This window comes from Oncorhynchus keta, unplaced genomic scaffold (assembly GCF_023373465.1).
Source record: "Oncorhynchus keta strain PuntledgeMale-10-30-2019 unplaced genomic scaffold, Oket_V2 Un_contig_28708_pilon_pilon, whole genome shotgun sequence".
NCBI classification, from domain to species: Eukaryota; Metazoa; Chordata; class Actinopteri; order Salmoniformes; family Salmonidae; genus Oncorhynchus; species Oncorhynchus keta.
In genome coordinates this window covers 45,300-64,714 of record NW_026286177.1, presented here as the reverse complement: position 1 = coordinate 64,714, position 19,415 = coordinate 45,300, and the positions used below count along the sequence as shown (strand labels likewise).

Here is a 19,415-nt window from a genome sequence, read left to right as displayed (position 1 = left end):
GGATCGCAATCCCATTGAGCACGTCTGGGACCTGTTGGATCGGAGGGTGAGGGCTAGGCCCATTCTCCCCAGAAATGTCTGGGAACTTGCAGGTGCCTTGGTGGAAGAGTGGGTAGCATCTCACTGCAACTACTGTCAAATCTGGTGCAGTTCATGAGTAGATGCACTGTAGTACTTAACCCCCCCCCCTTTGTTCAGGGACACATTATTCCATTTCAGTTCGTCACATGTCTGTGGAACTTGTTCAGTTTGGAATCTTGTTATGTTCCAACAAATATTTACACATCTTAAGTTTGCTGAAAGTAAACGCAGTTGACAGTGAGAGGACGTTTCTTTGTTTGCTGAGTTTAGATTGGCGAGGGGGAAAAACAATTTAATCAATTTTAGAATAATGCTGAAATGTAACAACGTTTGGAAAAGGTGTATCATTCGTGTATCTATTTAAAAAAATGAACTGTCTTTGGCAGGAGAAAGACCAGACTCAGTGGAACCAGAGCCAGGGACGTCCAAACCCGCAAGACGACACCAGTACTCCTACTGTGGAAAGGGTTGTAACCGGTTATGGGACCTGAAACAACATGAAAAAATTAACACAGGGGAGAAGCCTTATCACTGCTCCCAGTGTGGCAAGTGTTTTAACCAGTTAGGGAACCTGAAACTACATGAGAGAATACACACAGGGGAGAAGCCTTACCACTGCTCCCAGTGTGGCAAGTGTTTTAACCAGCTAGGGAACCTGAAAAGGCATGAGAGAATACACACAGAGAAGCCTTACCACTGCTCCCAGTGTGGAAAGTGTTTCAACCAGTCAGTGGAGCTGAAACGGCATGAGAAAATACACACAAGGGAAAAGCCTTACCACTGCTCCCATTGTGGAAAGAGTTTTAACCATTTATTTAACCTGAAAAGACACAAGAGAATACACACGGAGAAGCCTTACCACTGCTCCCAGTGTGGAAACTGTTTCAACCAGTCAAGGAAGTTGAAACAGCATGAGAGAATACACACAGGGGAAAAGCGTTACCACTGCTCCCAGTGTGGGAAGAGTTTTAACCATTTACCTAACCTGAAAAGACATGAGAGAATACACACGGAGAAGCCTTACCACTGCTCCCAGTGTGGCAAGTGTTTTAACCGGTTAGGGAGCCTGAAACTACATGAGAGAATACACACAGGGGAGAAGCATTACCACTGCTCCCAGTGTGGCAAGTGTTTTAACCGGTTAGGGAACCTGAAACAGCATGAGAGAATACACACAGGGGAGAAGCCTTACCACTGCTCCCAGTGTGGAAAGTGTTTCAACCAGTTAGGGAACCTGAAACAACATGAGAGAATACACACAGAGCTATCTATCTGATAGAACTCAGAGGGTTTTTAATGGAAGCTTCTCTAATGTCAAACATATAAAGTGTGATGTACCGCAGGGCAGCTCTCTAGGCCCTCTACTCTTTTCTATTTTTACCAATGGCCTGCCACTGGCATTAAACAAAGTATGTGTGTCCATGTATGCTGATGATTCAACTATATAAGCTACCAGTAACCACAGCTAATGAAGTCACTGAAACCCTTAACAAAGAGTTGCAGTCTCTTTTGGAATGCGTGGCCAGTAATAAACTGGTCCTGAACATCTCTAAAACTCAGATCATTGTATTTGGTACAAATCATTCCTCAAGTTCTAGACCTCAGCTGAATCTGGGAATGAATTGTGTGGCTGTTGATCAAGTTGAGGATACGAAATTACTTGGCATTACCTTAGATTGTAAACTGTCCTGGTCAAAACATATAGATTCAATGAGATGCTCTGCTTTTTGACACTACTCTCCACAAAGCAAGTTCTGCAGGCTCTAGTTTAGTCTAATCTTGATTATTGTCCAGTCGTGTGGTCCAGTGCTGCAAGGAAAGACCTAGTAAAGCTGCAGCTGGCCCAGAACAGAGCGGCTGTCACGCCCTGGCCATAGAGAAGCTTTTATTCTCTATTTTGGTTTGGCCAGGGTGTGACTAGGGTGGGCATTCTATGTTCCTTTTTCTGTGTTTTTGTATTTCTGTGTTTTTGTACATATTGGGGTACATCACATATGTAAATAAAGTTACTCCCCCTTAGTATCTGCTTTTGGTTACAACGATGGCTGAACTCTTTCCATGTTCTAAAGATAATATACATACTGCATGCCCATGTTTTACATGTTAGTCATCAGTCATCCTGCCTACATCTTTCTTCCCGTATCCTGCTGACCACAGCATGTTCAGCTGTCACGTATGGTCTTGGTTAATGTATTCCAACAAAAATGATTTTGTTCATATGAATGTTTTTTAATGATTAAGCCTATAAAAAGCTTTTCTCAATGGTTCGAACATGATTTTGTTTGAATGTTTTTGATTAAATAAAAATCATGAACACTTACCACACTGCGCTTTGGTCCATGCCTTCCGACGAGAGACGTGACAATTATGTGTCATGTTTTGTGTTGACCGCAGGAGGGGTAGCTGCTGCTTTTGCAACAGCTAATGGGGATCCTAGTAAAATAACAAATACCAAACTCTTATTCTCTCTGAGCTCAGAAATAAAGAATCTTGGTTTGACTTGGACTCTAGCAGATCCTTATATTATAATATCCACTACAACTCACCCACAGATTGCTGTTTCATGATTGTCTCAATGAAGAGTTCCTCATTCCACTTTCCTGTGGGCTTTTACAAGCCTCCCACTGGTTGAATAAACATTGTTTCCACATCAAATTAAAAAAACATCCTTAACATTCTATCTTCATCCCTAAACTAGCAACATTAACTATTGTCTATTGTTATTCTCAATGACATTCCTGGCCTTATGAAATCCTAGCTAAATACAATGTTCCCACCCGTTTTCATGTCTTTGGTTGTGCAAACATTTGTTTATTCGATTATATTTCTCATTAAGATGAATATTGTTTTAATTCTGCATGGGTCACGCATTGCTTTGGTCATGTGGTCCCTTGTGGGTCAATGATTTTAATTAGAATATAGCAATTATGCTCTGTCCTCAATCACTTACAGTTTCTTTGGTAAGTATTCAGACCCCTTGACTTTTAGGTTTAGGTCATCAGTAAAGGGGACATCTTAAATATTACAATGACCCTTTCAAAGACAGACATCCCCCGGACCTCCCCCTATAACTATTTTTAAAAGGGTAAAAATTATCTGTTTTCTATAGCATTAAGGTCAGGGCGTTGTGATGCCCACTCCAATACCTTGACTTTGTTGTCCTTAAGCCATTTTGCCACAACTTTGGAAGTATGCTTGGTGTCATTGTCCATTTGGAAGACCCATTTGCGACCAAGCTTTAACTTCCTGACTGATGTCTTGAGATGTTGCTTCAATATATTCACGTAATTTTCCTCCCCCATGATGCCATCTATTTTGTGAAGTGCCCCAGTCCTTCCTCCAACGAAGCACCCCCACAACGTGATGCTGCCACCTGTGTGCTTCACGGTTGGGATGGTGTTCTTCGGCTTGCAAGCATCCCCCTTTTTCCTCCGAACATAACGATGGTCATTATGGCCAAACAGTTCTATTTTTGTTTCATCAGACCAGAGGATGCCTTCAGGCATTTGGAAATCGTTCCCAAGGATGAACCAGACTTGTGGAGGTCTACCATTTTTTTCTGAGATCTTGGCAGATTTGTATTTATTTTCCCATGATATCAAGTAAAGAGGCACTGAGTTTCAAGGTAGGTCTTGAAATACATACACAGGTGCTCTTCCAATTGACTCATGATGTCAATTAGCCTATCAGAAGCTACGAAAGCTATGACATAATTTTCTGGAATTTTCCAAGGCTGTTTCAAGGCACAGTCAATTTAGTGTATGTAAACATCTGACCCACTGGGATTGTGAAATAATCTGTCTGTAAACAATTGTTGAAAAAATGACTTGTGTCATTAACACAGATGTCCTAACCGACTTGCCAAAACTATAGTTTGTTAACAAGAAATGTGTGGAGTGGTTGAAAAATGAGTTTTAATGACTCCAACCTAAGTGTATGTAATCTTTAGCTTCAACTGTAAATACTGTATCCTTCACTATATATTGCATCTTAGCTGCTGTGTTTCTGCTCATCCATGTTTTATACTTCTATATTTCCCATTCCTTTACTGGATTATGTGTATTAGGTTTAGTTGTGGAATTTGTTAGATATTATCTGTTTGATACTGCTGCACTGTTGGACTTTCAACTCTACTGAGGGTTTTGAAAAACCATTGAGTTATATAGCAAACGTGCTCTTGTCCCGTGCACTGTAGCCAACAGCTCAAAGATACAGTGCTGGTAGGCTACCGACATGGTGATATTATTATGGATGAGAGCGACATTATTTTATTTGTCAAATGGCAACCAAGCATCAATCATCATCATGTCACCAGAAGAAGACCCTCAAAATGTATTGGAAAGGAGCATCAAGCTCATCACATGCAGTTTCACCACCCTGTGAAGTTCATCATTTATTTAATCTGTAGCCTAATAAACTGCATGGGTTCCCAAGTTGTAGTGGGAGGACCACACAACATATCATCACGTGACACCAAGTTAACTAAGATATGATCGTTATTAAATCAATATTTGCGCATAAAGGATTAATGCCGCCATTTCTCGTTTATACATTTTTACTGACACAAAAAGACCCCACCATGTCAAACGAAGTAACAAATCTTCTGTCGGCATTTAGAAAAGTATACAGGCATATCCTGTTTCCATCAGCCCAGTCATTACTTTGGAAATGGTTGGATCAATATCCACCTTCATGATATGGATGAAGCCTGATTTGGAATGTCTGAGTAGTTCTATATGATGTCATAATACACACCTCTGATAATCAAGTGATATTTGGAATGTCTGAGTAGTTCTATATGATGTCATAATACACCCATAATACACCCTCTGATAATCAAGTGAATTTGGAATGTCTGATAGTTCTATCTGAGTTCTATCTGATGTCATAATACACCCCTCTGATAATCAAGTGATATTTGGAATGTCTGAGTAGTTCTATATGATAATACACCCCTCTGTAATCATAATACTGACTATCCATAATACACCCTCTGATAATCAAGTGATATTTGGAATGTCTGAGTAGTTCTATCTGATGTCATAATACACCCCTCTGATAATCAAGTGATGTTCACATGTGATGCATTTGCTCCATTGTTTACATTTAAATGGGAGGCCCACTCTGATGATGTATGTCTTACATAGTGGGGCTTTAAAAGAATAGTATGGTGACATCTTAGTGGGGCTTGAAATTAATAGGATTATTCATCATAAACTCCTATAGCAACAATACACTGTGGCTTTGACTTCAAGAGAACGGGCTGATGGGTGGTGGTGCTACTCTATAGGTAAGGCTGTCCAATACGAATGTTCAATACACACAATAGGTTGATCAGTAGGTGTAACGGATGTGAAACTGGTAGCTTAGTTAGCGGTGCGCGCTAAATAGCATTTCAATTGGTGACATCACTTGCTCTGAGACCTTGAAGTAGTGGTTCCCCTTGCTCTGCAAGGGCCGCTAACACAGCTCGCTAACACAGCTCGCTAACACAGGACTCCAGGCCTGGTAGTGGCAGCAGTGCACAATAACCACTGTTTACCCGAGCTTCCTAGGTGAAAAATAATTTGGCAATATAAAGAGGGCACGACAAAACCTATTCCCCCTCAGGAGATGGAAAAGGTTTGGCATGGGTCCTCAGATCACAATGCAGGGCCAGACGGATTACCAGGACGTGTACTCCATGCTGGAAAATGATGGTGGCCACACAAAATATTGACACTTTGGGGCCAATTTGGACATTTTCGTTTAGGGGTGTACTCACTTTTGTTGCCAGTGGTTTAGACATGAATGGCTGTGTGTGGAGTTATTTTGAGGGGACATCAAATGTACACTGTTATACAAGCTGTACACTCACTACTTACACATCGTAGCAAAGTGTAATTTATTCAGTGTTGTCACATGAAAAGATATACTCAAATATTTACAAAAATGTGAGGGGTGTACTCACAAAATCATACAATGTGATTTTCTGGATTTTTGTTTTAGATTCCGTCTCTCACAGTTGAAGTGTATCTATGATAAAAATGACAGAACCCTACATGCTTTTCTACATACTTTTCTACGTGCTTTGTAAGTAGGAAAACCTGCAAAATCGACAGTGTATCATATACTTGTTCTCCCCACTGTGTATAAATATATATACAGTGGGGCAAAAAAGTATTTAGTCAGCCACCAATTCTCCCACTTAAAAAGTTCTCCCACTTAAAAAGATGAGAGAGGCCTGTCATTTTCATCATAGGTACACTTCAACTATGACAGACAACCACTAGTCATGAGTGCACACGATTTGGTTTAATTTGATGTGATCTATTTGAAGATATTTCTGTCAGAGTTTACATTGTAGGGGATAGGCTGGCTAGCCGGGTCCTCCATATTACTTCACAGCCTGTAAAAAAAACAATTCTGATCGGTTTTATGTACTGGAAAAATAGAAAAGAGAGGTGTAACTTTGCATTGGGACTTGTGATGCTATACTAATGCAGATCCATATTTTACATGTGGTTACATTTAGCTACCTTCACTTTAAGGGAGTTGTATGGCCACATTTAGATGTGAAAACACAACAGACAGAGAAAACAATTTCTATTCTAACAGTATTTGGGTCATTGTTGAGCTCTGGTAATATTTCAGTCCCACTGACTGATGTTGTATATAAATTGAAATGTCCAGTATAATGAATTGAAATAAATATAGAATGAATTTAAACTTTATTAATTACAAAATCATATATTTTTTATATGTCCCCCAGGCGTTTCAATTCATTTTTACTTGGGAAATTAATATTAAAATGTGCACATAATTGAATGCAAACATACATTTGTGTTATTTTGTTGAGAAAGTATTTTTATCAAATAAATGCATGATTATTGATTAAAATCACACCATGTAGCTCTGTCCCTCAGTCTACATGTAACGGGTTGTAAACCTGTGACAGGGTTGAGTTATTTACTTTATTTATGAGTATTGCATCTAAACAAATTAATAATTGAATATATCATACATTATATATTGTTTATATTCACTTATAAAACATGCTGTAATGTGTTCCATGTGAACAGAATATACATTTTAAGGCAGGTAGCCTGGTGGTAGGAGAGTTGGTCAAGGCTCTTCAGTTGTTCCTTTAAGTTGCTCTGGATCCTAAATGACTCAATGATTATAGTGTATACATGTGTATATTATAAGAATCTTTGATTTAACGTTATTCCATTGAAACATCTAGGGAATGATGGCACCCACATCAGCAGCAGAACGACAAAGGCAGTGTCTAGCACGTCACAATGCTGACCCAGTAAAAAGGGAACAGTACCTTGAGAGAGAGATGGAAAAGGAATGTTGATTCAGGGGGAAAAAGAAAAGATCAGTGATTTATTAAATGAGAGAGACCAGCATCAGAAGTGTAAACAGTGGAGAACAGCATACAAAAGAAGCAAGGAGAGGAACGGAGCACTGAGGAACTTGACCACTAAGTCCACATCATGAACGTTGAAGAGAACGGCAGACAGGTTGGTGTCTGAGGGCCGTTATGTCAGCGATGCACAGGAGCTTTACAAAGGCCTCCATGAGACAATCACGTCAGTGAAGCTGTTCTGTGTGAAGAGTGCCGATGTTGAACGTGCGATGGAGATGATGCTAAGGGCCGTTATGTCAGTTAGATTCCGTCTCTCACAGTTGAAGTGTACCTACGGTGAGTAGAGTGGGGACCTCTGAGGGATGATCCTGTCTAGACTTGGCATCAGAGAGTATATGAGCTCTATGGTTGTTGACTATATCCCCAAAGTGAGAGACTAACAAGTCATTGAAATAGAACGGAAGGTTACCAAACAGAACCCTGATTCTATGATATTCACCAGGTTACCTAACAGAACCCTGATTCTATAATACTTACCAGGTTACCTAACAGAACCCTGGTTCTATGATATTCACCAGGGGCGGCAGGGGAGCCTAGTGGTTAGAGCTTTGGACTAGTAATCGAAAGGTTGCAAGTTCGAATCCCCGAGCTGACAAGGTACAAATCTGTCGTTCTGTTCCTAGGCCGTCATTGAAAATAAGAATTTGTTCTTAACTGACTTGCCTAGTAAAATAAAGGTAAAATAAAAATAAAAAAAACCTAACAGAACCCTGATTCTATGATATTCACCAGGTTAACGAACAGAACCCTGATTCTATGATATTCACCAGGTTACCTAACAGAACCCTGGTTCTATGATATTCACCAGGTTACCTAACAGAACCCTGATTCTATGATATTCACCAGGTTACCTAACAGAACCCTGATTCTATGATATTCACCAGGTTACCTAACAGAACCCTGATTCTATGATATTCACCAGGTTACCTAACAGAACCCTGATTCTATGATATTCACCAGGTTACCTAACAGAACCCTGATTCTATGATATTCACCAGGTTACCTAACAGAACCCTGATTCTGATTCTTATGATATTATTCACCAGGTTACCTAACAGAACCCTGATTCTATGATATTCACCAGGTTACCTAACAGAACCCTGATTCTATGATATTCACCAGGTTACCTAACAGAACCCTGATTCTATGATATTCACCAGGTTACCTAACAGAACCCTGATTCTATGATATTCACCAGGTTACCTAACAGAACCCTGATTCTATGATATTCACCAGGTTACCTAACAGAACCCTGATTCTATGATATTCACCAGGTTACAGAACCCTGATTCTAACAGAACCCTGATTCTATGATATTCACCAGGTTACCTAACAGAACCCTGATTCTATGATATTCACCAGGTTACCTAACAGAACCCTGATTCTATGATATTCACCAGGTTACCTAACAGAACCCTGATTCTATGATATTCACCAGGTTACCTAACAGAACCCTGATTCTATGATATTCACCAGGTTACCTAACAGAACCCTGATTCTATGATATTCACCAGAACCCTGTTACCTTAACAGAACCCTGATTCTATGATATTCACCAGGTTACCTAACAGAACCCTGATTCTATGATATTCACCAGGTTACCTAACAGAACCCTGATTCTATGATATTCACCAGGATACCTAACAGAACCCTGGTTCTATGATATTCAGAAACAAACCCTGATTCTATGATATTCACCAGGTTACCTAACAGAACCCTGATTCTATGATATTCACCAGGTTACCTAACAGAACGCTGATTCTATGATATTCACCAGGTTACCTAACAGAACCCTGATTCTATGATATTCACCAGGTTACCTAACAGAACCCTGATTCTATGATATTCACCAGGATACCTTTCACACATGGAAGACAAAACATCTACTTCGATGTGAAGACGGGAGAGACTATGGCCCTATTTAGGAAGTGGAGTCATCTGCTATTAGCTGTTGCTTGACAGATATTGTTTGATTGGATCTCCCTAGACTCCGCCCCTAACAAGGCTTATAATATCATAGAACAGGGGTTATGTTAGGTAACCTTAAGTTACATGTCCTACTATGCTAATTTCTCTGTATTAAATGGCCCATAACTTTAACACTGGCAGAGATCCTGGAACTAATATACCATTAAAGTATATTATGTTCAACAATATATGTAAAAAAAATCTAAACATTCATATTTTCAATATTCATATTTATATATTCTATATTAATAAATTAATGTAAGAAATGTCTGAATGAAATCAAAATACAAATCAAATTTAGTGTCGACCTTACAGTGGAATGCTGACTGACAAGCCCTTAACCAACAATGCAGTTCCAAGAAAAATAAATGTTCAGTAAAAAATACAAATAAATAACTAAAGAGCATCAGAATAATAACAGTAGAGAGGCTGTAAACAGTATTAACAGTACATAGTCAGGCTGTAAACAGGTTAATGTGGAGGGTATATACAGGAGGTACAGTAGTCAATGTGGAGGCTATATACAGGAGGTACCAGTACAGAGTCAATGTGGAGGCTATATACAGGAGGTACCGGAACAGAGTCAATGTGGAGGCTATATACAGGAGGTACCGGAACAGAGTCAATGTGGAGGCTATATACAGGAGGTACCAGTACAGAGTCAATGTGGAGGCTATATACAGGAGGTACCGGAACAGAGTCAATGTGTGGGGACACAGGTGAGTCGAGGAAAAATACTACTCCTATTACAGAGCAAGTGGTAAAGATTCATATGACATCCATTGTTGGAGGACTGTAGCATCTAATGATGAAACATGTAGCATCTCCACAGAGGAGCTCTGTCATCATTGTAGCAGGTTTACTAACAAGTTACTTATATTAGCTGTGTTGACGTTACTTTAGCTAATATGGTGACAACGATGTCGGCTGTGTGTAGCAGTTATGAAATGGTTTGGTTTGGAAAGGTTTTAACTCCTGGTCACCTACAGCTGATGTGTTTTGCATTGACGTCCACAAGCGAAGGGAAAAGGTGAGCGAATTGATGTGAGAGGAAATACAACGTGGCAGTTGTGAAAGTGAACTGTGTTTACGCATCATCAGGGGTGAATTCATTCAGCTGATTCTGTTGCATGTGATGCATTTGCTCTATTGTTTACAGTATGATTTGTATCGTATAGCGCGTGGCTTTAAGGGAAAAGTATGGTCACATCTAATAAAAGCAAATGTGAAAAATGAACAGAGTATTAACACAAATGTGTTTTAACACACTACCTATTCGTAGAAGTATTTATTCATCATCCACATATTCATATTAAGCTTCTACGTCTGTGTACAGGAAAGTATTATTTGTAAGATGTAAGAGAAAATATATCTGTTTATTGTTAAATTATAATGACGTTCTTTCCAATACAAAAAGTGTAGTACCTATTGTTTCCAAACTGCGTTACCCACTCCAGCCAGCAGATGGCGATGTGCGTCTTTCAGGTGATGCTTCTTGCGTGACGTATAATGGACTGGACGGGACACTTCTTCAGGAACAACAAGGCGCCAACTCTTTCAACCACCTCGGTAGCCTGCTTAGACAACATAAAACTGAAAGATTGATTCTTTAGACCATGTTATTGTACATGAGCTAATCTCAGTGTTTAGACTAATTTCGATTGACGTATCTACTGGTGAACTTTAACCTAATGTGCTTGTTAAATTTGCAAACTTGTTAAAGATTGATACTGAGGTTAGCACTAGGCTAGTCGCTAATGCTAGCTAGCTAACATCACTGACCATGAGCTCTCTGAACTACTCCTCCCTTGCTAGTGAAGAGGAGGTCTGCTTTACGGAGAAAGAATCTTTCAGAATGAAAAAGGAGGAAGAGGAGGCTGTTATAGTGAAAGAAGACAAAGAACCTTTTAGAGAGGAAGAGGATGCTATCTTAATAAACGTGAAGGAGGAAGACGTTTTGAGAGTGAAAAAGGAGGAGACAGAAGATCCGATTGACACCAGTGAGTACTGTCTTAAAAACAGGGACACAAACTATGCAGTTGTTGAACTAATGTGGGGTTTTTAATGGGCATTCTTACTGTAGGAATTGTTAAATGGTCGATCTGCCATTGGTTCATATGTTTTTGGAACTTTTCAATTAGATGTATTGAATTCTCCATGTGGTCGACATTAAAGTTCCCCTCATCTAGTATAACAGTCTTTTAAAATTCAATATTGGTGCGTATGTTCTACTTAAAATATAAAAAAGGCACCCATTTTGTGGAACAACCCTTTTACATTTGCATCACAAATATTTTTTTAGGAAATCAAGATGAAAGTTGCCATTTTAGGCCCTTTTTAGACATATTCATGCCTCTTGTAAGACTCTGTGATTGCAATAGAAGATCATAAGTTTACCATCTGTTTGATGTTCTCATTCACACAGAAGAGAGACATGACTATGGTGGATCCTCTGCGGAGCCTCAACAACATCCTGATGCTGACGAGGCAGAGAAGAGTCTCTCCAGATCAGAACACCAGATGGTACAGCTTGGTCTGGTCTAGCATATAGCTTGGTCTGGTCTAGCATACAGCTTGGTCTGGTCTAGCATACAGCTTGCTTTATCGGCTTGGGCTGGGTTTCTGTAAAGCACTTTATGACAACAGTGACATCAGCATCCATAATGATGTGCGTCTGTGTCCCCTCTTTATGGTTACCAGGACAACGCTAGCCCTTCCAGCCTCCCGGAGTCCATGTGTCGTGCCTCTCCCGGTAGCACCTTACTGCTGGGTATGAAGAGGTTGTCTGTGCTGCTGGTGGACTGCAGGAAAACAACGGGGCTGAGTGGAACTGTGAGAGGAGAAGAGAAGAAAGGATCAGATTTGACACATCAAAGTAAGTGCTGTAGTTTAGTTTGAACAAATACAATAGATCTGCCCACCGGTATCTGTTACCAGGACAACCAGCAGAGTTATGTTAGTTGACAGGAAGATAGACTGGTGGATATGGATGTTATGAATATCATAACACTGAAAAAGGATTCTGCCAATGAAAAGAAACCAATAGACCATATAAAACCTTGATGAAAGTTAGCCATATAAAACCTTGATGAAAGTTAGCTTTAGAGAGAAACCAATAGACCATATAAAACCTTGATGAAAGTTAGCTTTAGAGAGAGAAAGTTTCAAGATGATCCAATGTCAGGTGCTTGTTTTACTAAAACTTATCCTGAAAACATTATGGATATTACATTGCCTGTCCCAGTCAACCCCCTATCTTTACAAGACTGTTGAACAGGCAAACTAAACTCTAGACACTGTTAATTAATTAACTAAATACTGAGGAAAGCTGTGATCAGGCTTATAGGGAAGGACATTCAATAGACACAGCACTTAAAAATGACTGATTGGCTGAGAGAAATTGATGACGATAAAAATATTGTTTGGGCTGTTTTGTTAGACTTCAGTGCGGCTTTTGAAATTATCGATCATAGTCTGCTGCTGAAAAAAAATGTATGGCTTTACACCCCCTGCTATATTGTGGATAAAGAGCTTTTTTTTAAAAGGACTCTTTATTTAACAAGGCAAGTCAGTTAAGAACAAATTCTTATTTTCAATGACAACCCACTGTTCCTAGGCCAACTGCCTTGTTCAGGGGCAGAAGGACAGAGTTTTACCTTGTCATCTCGGGATTCAATCCAGCAGCATTTTGTTTACTGGCCTTCCGCTCTAACCACTAGGTTACCTGCCGCCCCAGAGCTACCTGCCTAACAGAATACAGAGAGTGTTCTTTAATGGAAGCCTGTACAACAAAATCAAGGTATAATCAGGAATGGGCAGCTGAGTCATATAAAGGAGGCTTGTTGCATCAATCTTTACCAACTGATAAATGTGTCTGTATGGGAGACTCAACACTTACTTTAAAAGAGCAACACTTACAAAGAGCTGCAGTGAGTTTCAGAATGGGTGGCAAAATAAGTTATTCCTAAATATTTCAGATTAACTTAAATTACATGGCCTACTATGCTAATTCTGTAGGTATTGTTAGAGGGGGTTCCAAAGTACATTGAAACTATTAACCCTAATTATTAAAGTTTTGAATAGACAGAGTAGTGCTTCCAGACACATTCTAAACATGATGGAGTCTTAAAGGAGGACTGTAGCATCTAATGATGAATTACTATGGAGTCTGATGCTTTAAAGGAGAAGTTTACCCAAAATCCAGTAACTTCTAAGTGATTCCATACATTGAAACTAGTCCAGTGGATTTTTTCAGTTTTAGAAACAGTATTTCTATGCATAGTAATATGCATATATTAGCTTCTTGGCCTGAGTAGCAGGAAGTTTACTCTGGGCACACCATCTGAATGTGAAAATGCTGCCCCTATCCCAAACAGGTTTAATTAGGACTGTAGCATCTAATGATGAAACATTATGGAGTCATATAAAGAAGGCTTGTTGCATCTGATGATGAATTACTATGGAAAAATCCAGAAACTCCTAGGTGATTCCATACAAAACTAGTCCAGTGGATTTTGTCCCTCTCCCCTCTCCCCCTGTGGTGCTGTACTGAAACAGCTGCTCCCCTCTCTCTCCCTGTAGTGCTGTACTGAAACAGCTGCTCTCCCTCTCTCTCCCTGTAGTGCTGTACTGAAACAGCTGCTCTCCCTCTCTCTCCCTGTAGTGCTGTACTGAAACAGCTGCTCTCCCTCTCTCTCCCTGTACTGAGTGCTGTACTACTGAAACAGCTGCTCTCCCTCTCTCTCCCTGTAGTGCTGTACTGAAACAGCTGCTCTCCCTCTCTCTCCCTGTAGTGCTGTACTGAAACAGCTGCTCTCCTCTCTGAAACAGCTGCTCTCTCTCTCTGTAGTGCTGTACTGAAACAGCTGCTCTCCCTCTCTCTCCCTGTAGTGCTGTACTGAAACAGCTGCTCCCCCTCTCTCTCCCTGTAGTGCTGTACTGAAACAGCTGCTCCCCTGTACTGAAACAGCTCTCTCTCCCTCCCTGTAGTGCTGTACTGAAACAGCTGCTCCCCTCTCTCTCCCTGTAGTGCTGTACTGAAACAGCTGCTCTCCCTCTCTCTCCCTGTAGTGCTGTACTGAAACAGCTGCTCTCCCTCTCTCCCTGTAGTGCTGTACTGAAACAGCTGCTCTCCCTCTCTCTCCCTGTAGTGCTGTACTGAAACAGCTGCTCTCCCTCTCTCTCCCTGTAGTGCTGTACTGAAACAGCTGCTCTCCCTCTCTCTCCCTGTAGTGCTGTACTGAAACAGCTGCTCTCCCTCTCTCTCCCTGTAGTGCTGTACTGAAACAGCTGCTCTCCCTCTCTCTCCCTGTAGTGCTGTACTGAAACAGCTGCTCTCCCTCTCTCCCTGTAGTGCTGTACTGAAACAGCTGCTCTCCCTCTCTCTCCCTGTAGTGCTGTACTGAAACAGCTGCTCTCCCTCTCTCTCCCTGTAGTGCTGTACTGAAACAGCTGCTCTCCCTCTCTCTCCCTGTAGTGCTGTACTGAAACAGCTGCTCTCCCTCTCTCTCCCTGTAGTGCTGTACTGAAACAGCTGCTCCCCCTCTCTCTTCCTGTAGTGCTGTACTGAAACAGCTGCTCTCCCTCTCTCTCCCTGTAGTGCTGTACTGAAACAGCTGCAAAAACGTGACTCGTGACGTTGCTGGATACGGGCCTCGCTCTGCTGCTTTGCCAGTTAATTTGTTATTTTATTACAGCTATGGCCTTTGTCTTTCACCTGGAGTTGTTTATTTATGTTTGAGAAAAAAACACCTTTCAACTCATAAAACATACAAAATAAACTAAGCAAAAAAATGTATGTATCTTTTCAGGGCCCTGTCTTTCAAAGATTATTGGTAAAAAATCCAAATAACATCACAGATCTTTATTGTAAAGGGTTTAAACACTGTTTCCCATACTTCAATGAACCATAAACGATTAATGAACGTGCACCTGTGGAACGGTCGTTAAGACATCAACAGCTTGCAAACAGTAGCCAATTAAGGTTACAGTTATGAAAACTTACGACACTAAAGAGGCCTTTCTACTGAATCTGGAAACACCAAAAGAAAGATGCCCAGGGTCCCTGCTCAACCGTGTGAATGTGCCTTAGGCATGCTGCAAGGAGGCATGAGGACTGCAGATGTGGCCAGGGCAATAAATTGCAATGTCTGTACTGTGAGACGCCTAAGACAGCGCTACAGTGAGACAGGACGGACAGCTTATCGTCTTCGCAGTGGCAGACGACGTGTAACAACACCTGCACAGGATTGGGACATCACACCTGCGGAACAGGTACAGGATAGCAACAACAACTGCCCAAGTTACACCAGGAACGCACTATCCTTCCATTAGTGCTCAGACTGTCCTCAATAGGCTGAGAGAGGCAGGACTGAGGGCTTGCAGGCACTGCAGTACTTAATGCAGCTGGTGGCCACACCAGATTTTTAATGTATTTTTACCTTTATTTAACTAGGCAAGTCAGTTAAGAACAAATTCTTATTTTCAATGACGGCCATTGGGTTAACTGCCTGTTCAGGGGCAGAACGACAGATTTGTACCTTGTCAGCTCGGGATATGAACATGCAACCTTTTGGTTACTAGTCCAACTCTCTAACCATGAGGCTACCCTGGCACCCCAGATACTGACTGTTACTTTTGATTTTGACACCCCCCTTTGTTCAGGGACACATTATTGTAAGTTGTGGAATCTTTTGTTCCAACAAATATTTACACGTCTTAAGTTTGCTGAAAATAAACGCAGTTGACAGTGAGAGGACGTTTCTTTGTTTGCTGAGTTTAGATTGGCGAGGGGAAAAACAATTTAATCAATTTTAGAATAATGCTGAAATGTAACAACATTTGGAAAAGGTGAAGGGGTCTGAATACTTAACGAATGCACAGTGTCTGTGTGTATACTGAACCAAAATATAAACAACAATTTCAACGATTTACAGTTCATATAAGTCAGTCATTGTAAATAAATAAATTAGGCCCTAATCTATGGACTTTACATGACTGAGGGGTGCAGCCATTGGTGGGCCCTTGAGGGCATAAGCCCATCCATTGCGGAGCCAGGCCCAGCCAATCAGAATTCGTTTTTCCCCACAAAAGGGCTTCATTACAAATAGAAATACAACTCGGGTGGCTGGTCTCAGATGCTGTGGGGATCCTGGGCTGGCGTCGTTATATGTGGTCTGTGGTTGTGAGGCCAGTTGGATATACTGCCAAATTCTCTAAAATGAAGTTGTGAGGCAGCTTCTGGTAGAGAATTGAACATTCAATTATCTGATAACAGCTCTAGTGGATATTCCTGCAGTCAGCATGTCAATTGCACGCTCCCTCAACTTGAGACACCTGTGGCATTGTGTTGTGTGACAAAACTGCACATTTAGTGTGGCCTTTTATTCTCCCCAGCACAAGTTGCACCTGTGTAATGATCATGCTGTTCAATCAGCTTCTTGATATGCCACACCTGTCAGGTTGATGGATTATCTTGGCAGAGAATAAATGTTAACTAACAGGGATGTAAAAAATTCTGCAATCTTTTTTCTCAGCTCATTAAACATCCAACACTTCACATGTTGCGTTTTATAATTTGTTTATTGTAGTTACTATCAGTTTTAGGAACATCTTTCCAAATATTTCACATTATTTTTTTACTTTACCCAAAATATGACATCAGCGATAATCAAAATGTTGAAAATCTGTGAATGTCTAAATAAGAAATTGGTCCATTTAAACAGCAATGTGTCAAACCCTTTCAACAACGGGGAGATGTTACTGATGTGCTTTGTGTCTTCGATATAAAAACAAGTTTTGGACTTCCACTTAAAATGACTAATTTACTTATTTTACTGCATCAACTTCATGTCATTGTAAATAACAGCCTTTGACACTTATGAAATGCTTGTAATTATACTTCAGCATTCCATAGTAACATCTGACAAAAATATCTGAAGACACTGAAGCAGCAAACTTTGTGCAAATTAATATTTTTCATTCTCAACTTTTGGCCACGACTGTAGGTCGCATTCTGTATCATACAGCTATTAAAGTTATATATTTAGAACTACCTGCTCGATTGGAATCCTAGAACTGTTTATTTATTTGTGTTCTGATGAAAACAGAATGAATAAATAAGTAGTGTAAACATTGTTAGTAATTACCAGGAAACTCTACAACATTTGTTTTAAAATCACACTTAAGATTGTTAAAACTGGCCTTAGGTTATTGAGGGATCTGATTAGGATTTACCCTCGTAGCAAGGCCGTTTTATCATGTGGAGATTTCATTCGGGTCTCTATTTTAAAAAAACACACTGTCTTTGGCAGGAGAAAAACCAGAGCCATGGACTTCCAAACCAGCAAGAAGACACCAGTGTTCCCACTGTGGAAAGGGTTGGAACCAGTTAAGTGAGCTTAAACGACATGAGAGAATACACACAGGGGAGAAGCTTTACCACTGTTCCCAGTGTGGAAAGGGTGTTAACGATTTGGGGAAGCTGAAACGGCACGAGAGAATACACACAGGGGAGAAGCCGTACCACTGCTCCCAGTGTGGAAAGGGTTTTAATGATTTGGGGAATCTGAAACGACATGAGAGAATACACAAAGGGCAGAAGCCTTACCACTGCTCCCAGTGTGGAAAGGGTTGTAAAGATTTGGGGAAGCTGCAACGACATGAGAGCATACACACAGGGGAGAAGCCTTACCACTGCTCCCAGTGTGGAAAGGGTTTTAATGATTTGGGGAATCTGAAACGACATGAGAGAATGCACACCGGGGAGAAGCCTTACCACTGCTCCCAGTGTGGAAAGTTTTTCGCCTGGGCATGGAATCTGAAACAGCACGAGAGAATACACACAGGGGAGAAGCCTTACCAATGCTCCCAGTGTGGAAAGTTTTTCGTCTCGGCAAGGTATCTGAAACAGCACGAGAGAATACACACAGGGGAGAAGCCTTACCACTGCTCCCAGTGTGGCAAGTGTTTCAACGGGGCAGGGGATCTGAAAAAACACCAGATAATACATACAGGAGAGAAGCCTTACCACTGCTCCCACTGTGTCAAGTGTTTTAACCAGTTAGGGGCCCTGAAACAGCACGAGAGAATACACACAGGGGAGATGCATTACCACTCCTCCCAGGATGCGAAGCTTTTGCCCATTTAGGAAGCCTGAAAGAACATGAGACACAGAGGAGAAGGCTTACAAAAGCTTAGACTTTGGGAAAACATATTACTCATAACAATCAATTAAACGTCATTAGAGAATCCACACAGGAGAGAGAAATTACTTCTCTCAGCATGTATATGTAACGAAGTTCGTCTGTTATTTGAAGAGAGTCAGACCGAAATGCAGCGTGTAGGTTACTCATGACTTTTAATGAAGATAATGCGGTACATGAAATAACTGAAAATACAAAAACAACAAACGAGTGAAACTAATTACAGCCTATCTGCCTAACACAGAGACAGGTACAATCACCCACGAAATACAACGCGCACTCAGGCTACCTAAATACGGTTCCCAATCCGAGACAACGAGAATCAGCTGACTCCAATTAGGAATCGCCTCAGGCAGCCAAGCCTAACTAGACACACCCCTAATAATACACACTCCCAATTAATACAAACCCCAATACGAAATACAACATATAAACCCATGTCACACCCTGGCCTACCCAAACATATAACAAAAACACAAGATACAATGACCAAGGCGTGACAGTATATTGATATTTCACATCTCATTGACCTATAATTCATCAGAGAACATACACAGTGATCCCATTGTCTTATATTGTTGCCTTATAATGTGTTTACCTGTTTTTACCAGATGAAATTGCTTCTTCCAATTATTGATAAACATGTACCTGTTAAGAAACTGACTGTTAGATATGTTAAGGCTCCGTGGATTGATGAGGAATTTAAAAACTGTATGTTTGAAAGAGTTGGGGCAAAAGGAGTGGCTAAT

The 19,415-nt window shown here is 40.7% G+C and overlaps 1 protein-coding gene across 1 annotated transcript; it reads left to right on the top strand.

The window, feature by feature from the left end:
* Window positions 1-467: 467 nt before the first annotated feature.
* LOC127906142 (zinc finger protein 345-like) lies at window positions 468-18,890 on the top strand (the record flags this gene model as incomplete). Its single annotated transcript, XM_052507132.1, has 5 exons — window positions 468-1,351; window positions 11,232-11,463; window positions 11,889-11,986; window positions 12,164-12,338; window positions 17,776-18,890. Coding segments are annotated over 5 exons (2,225 nt in total), but the record flags the coding sequence as incomplete, so codon positions are not given.
* Window positions 18,891-19,415: the final 525 nt, after the last annotated feature.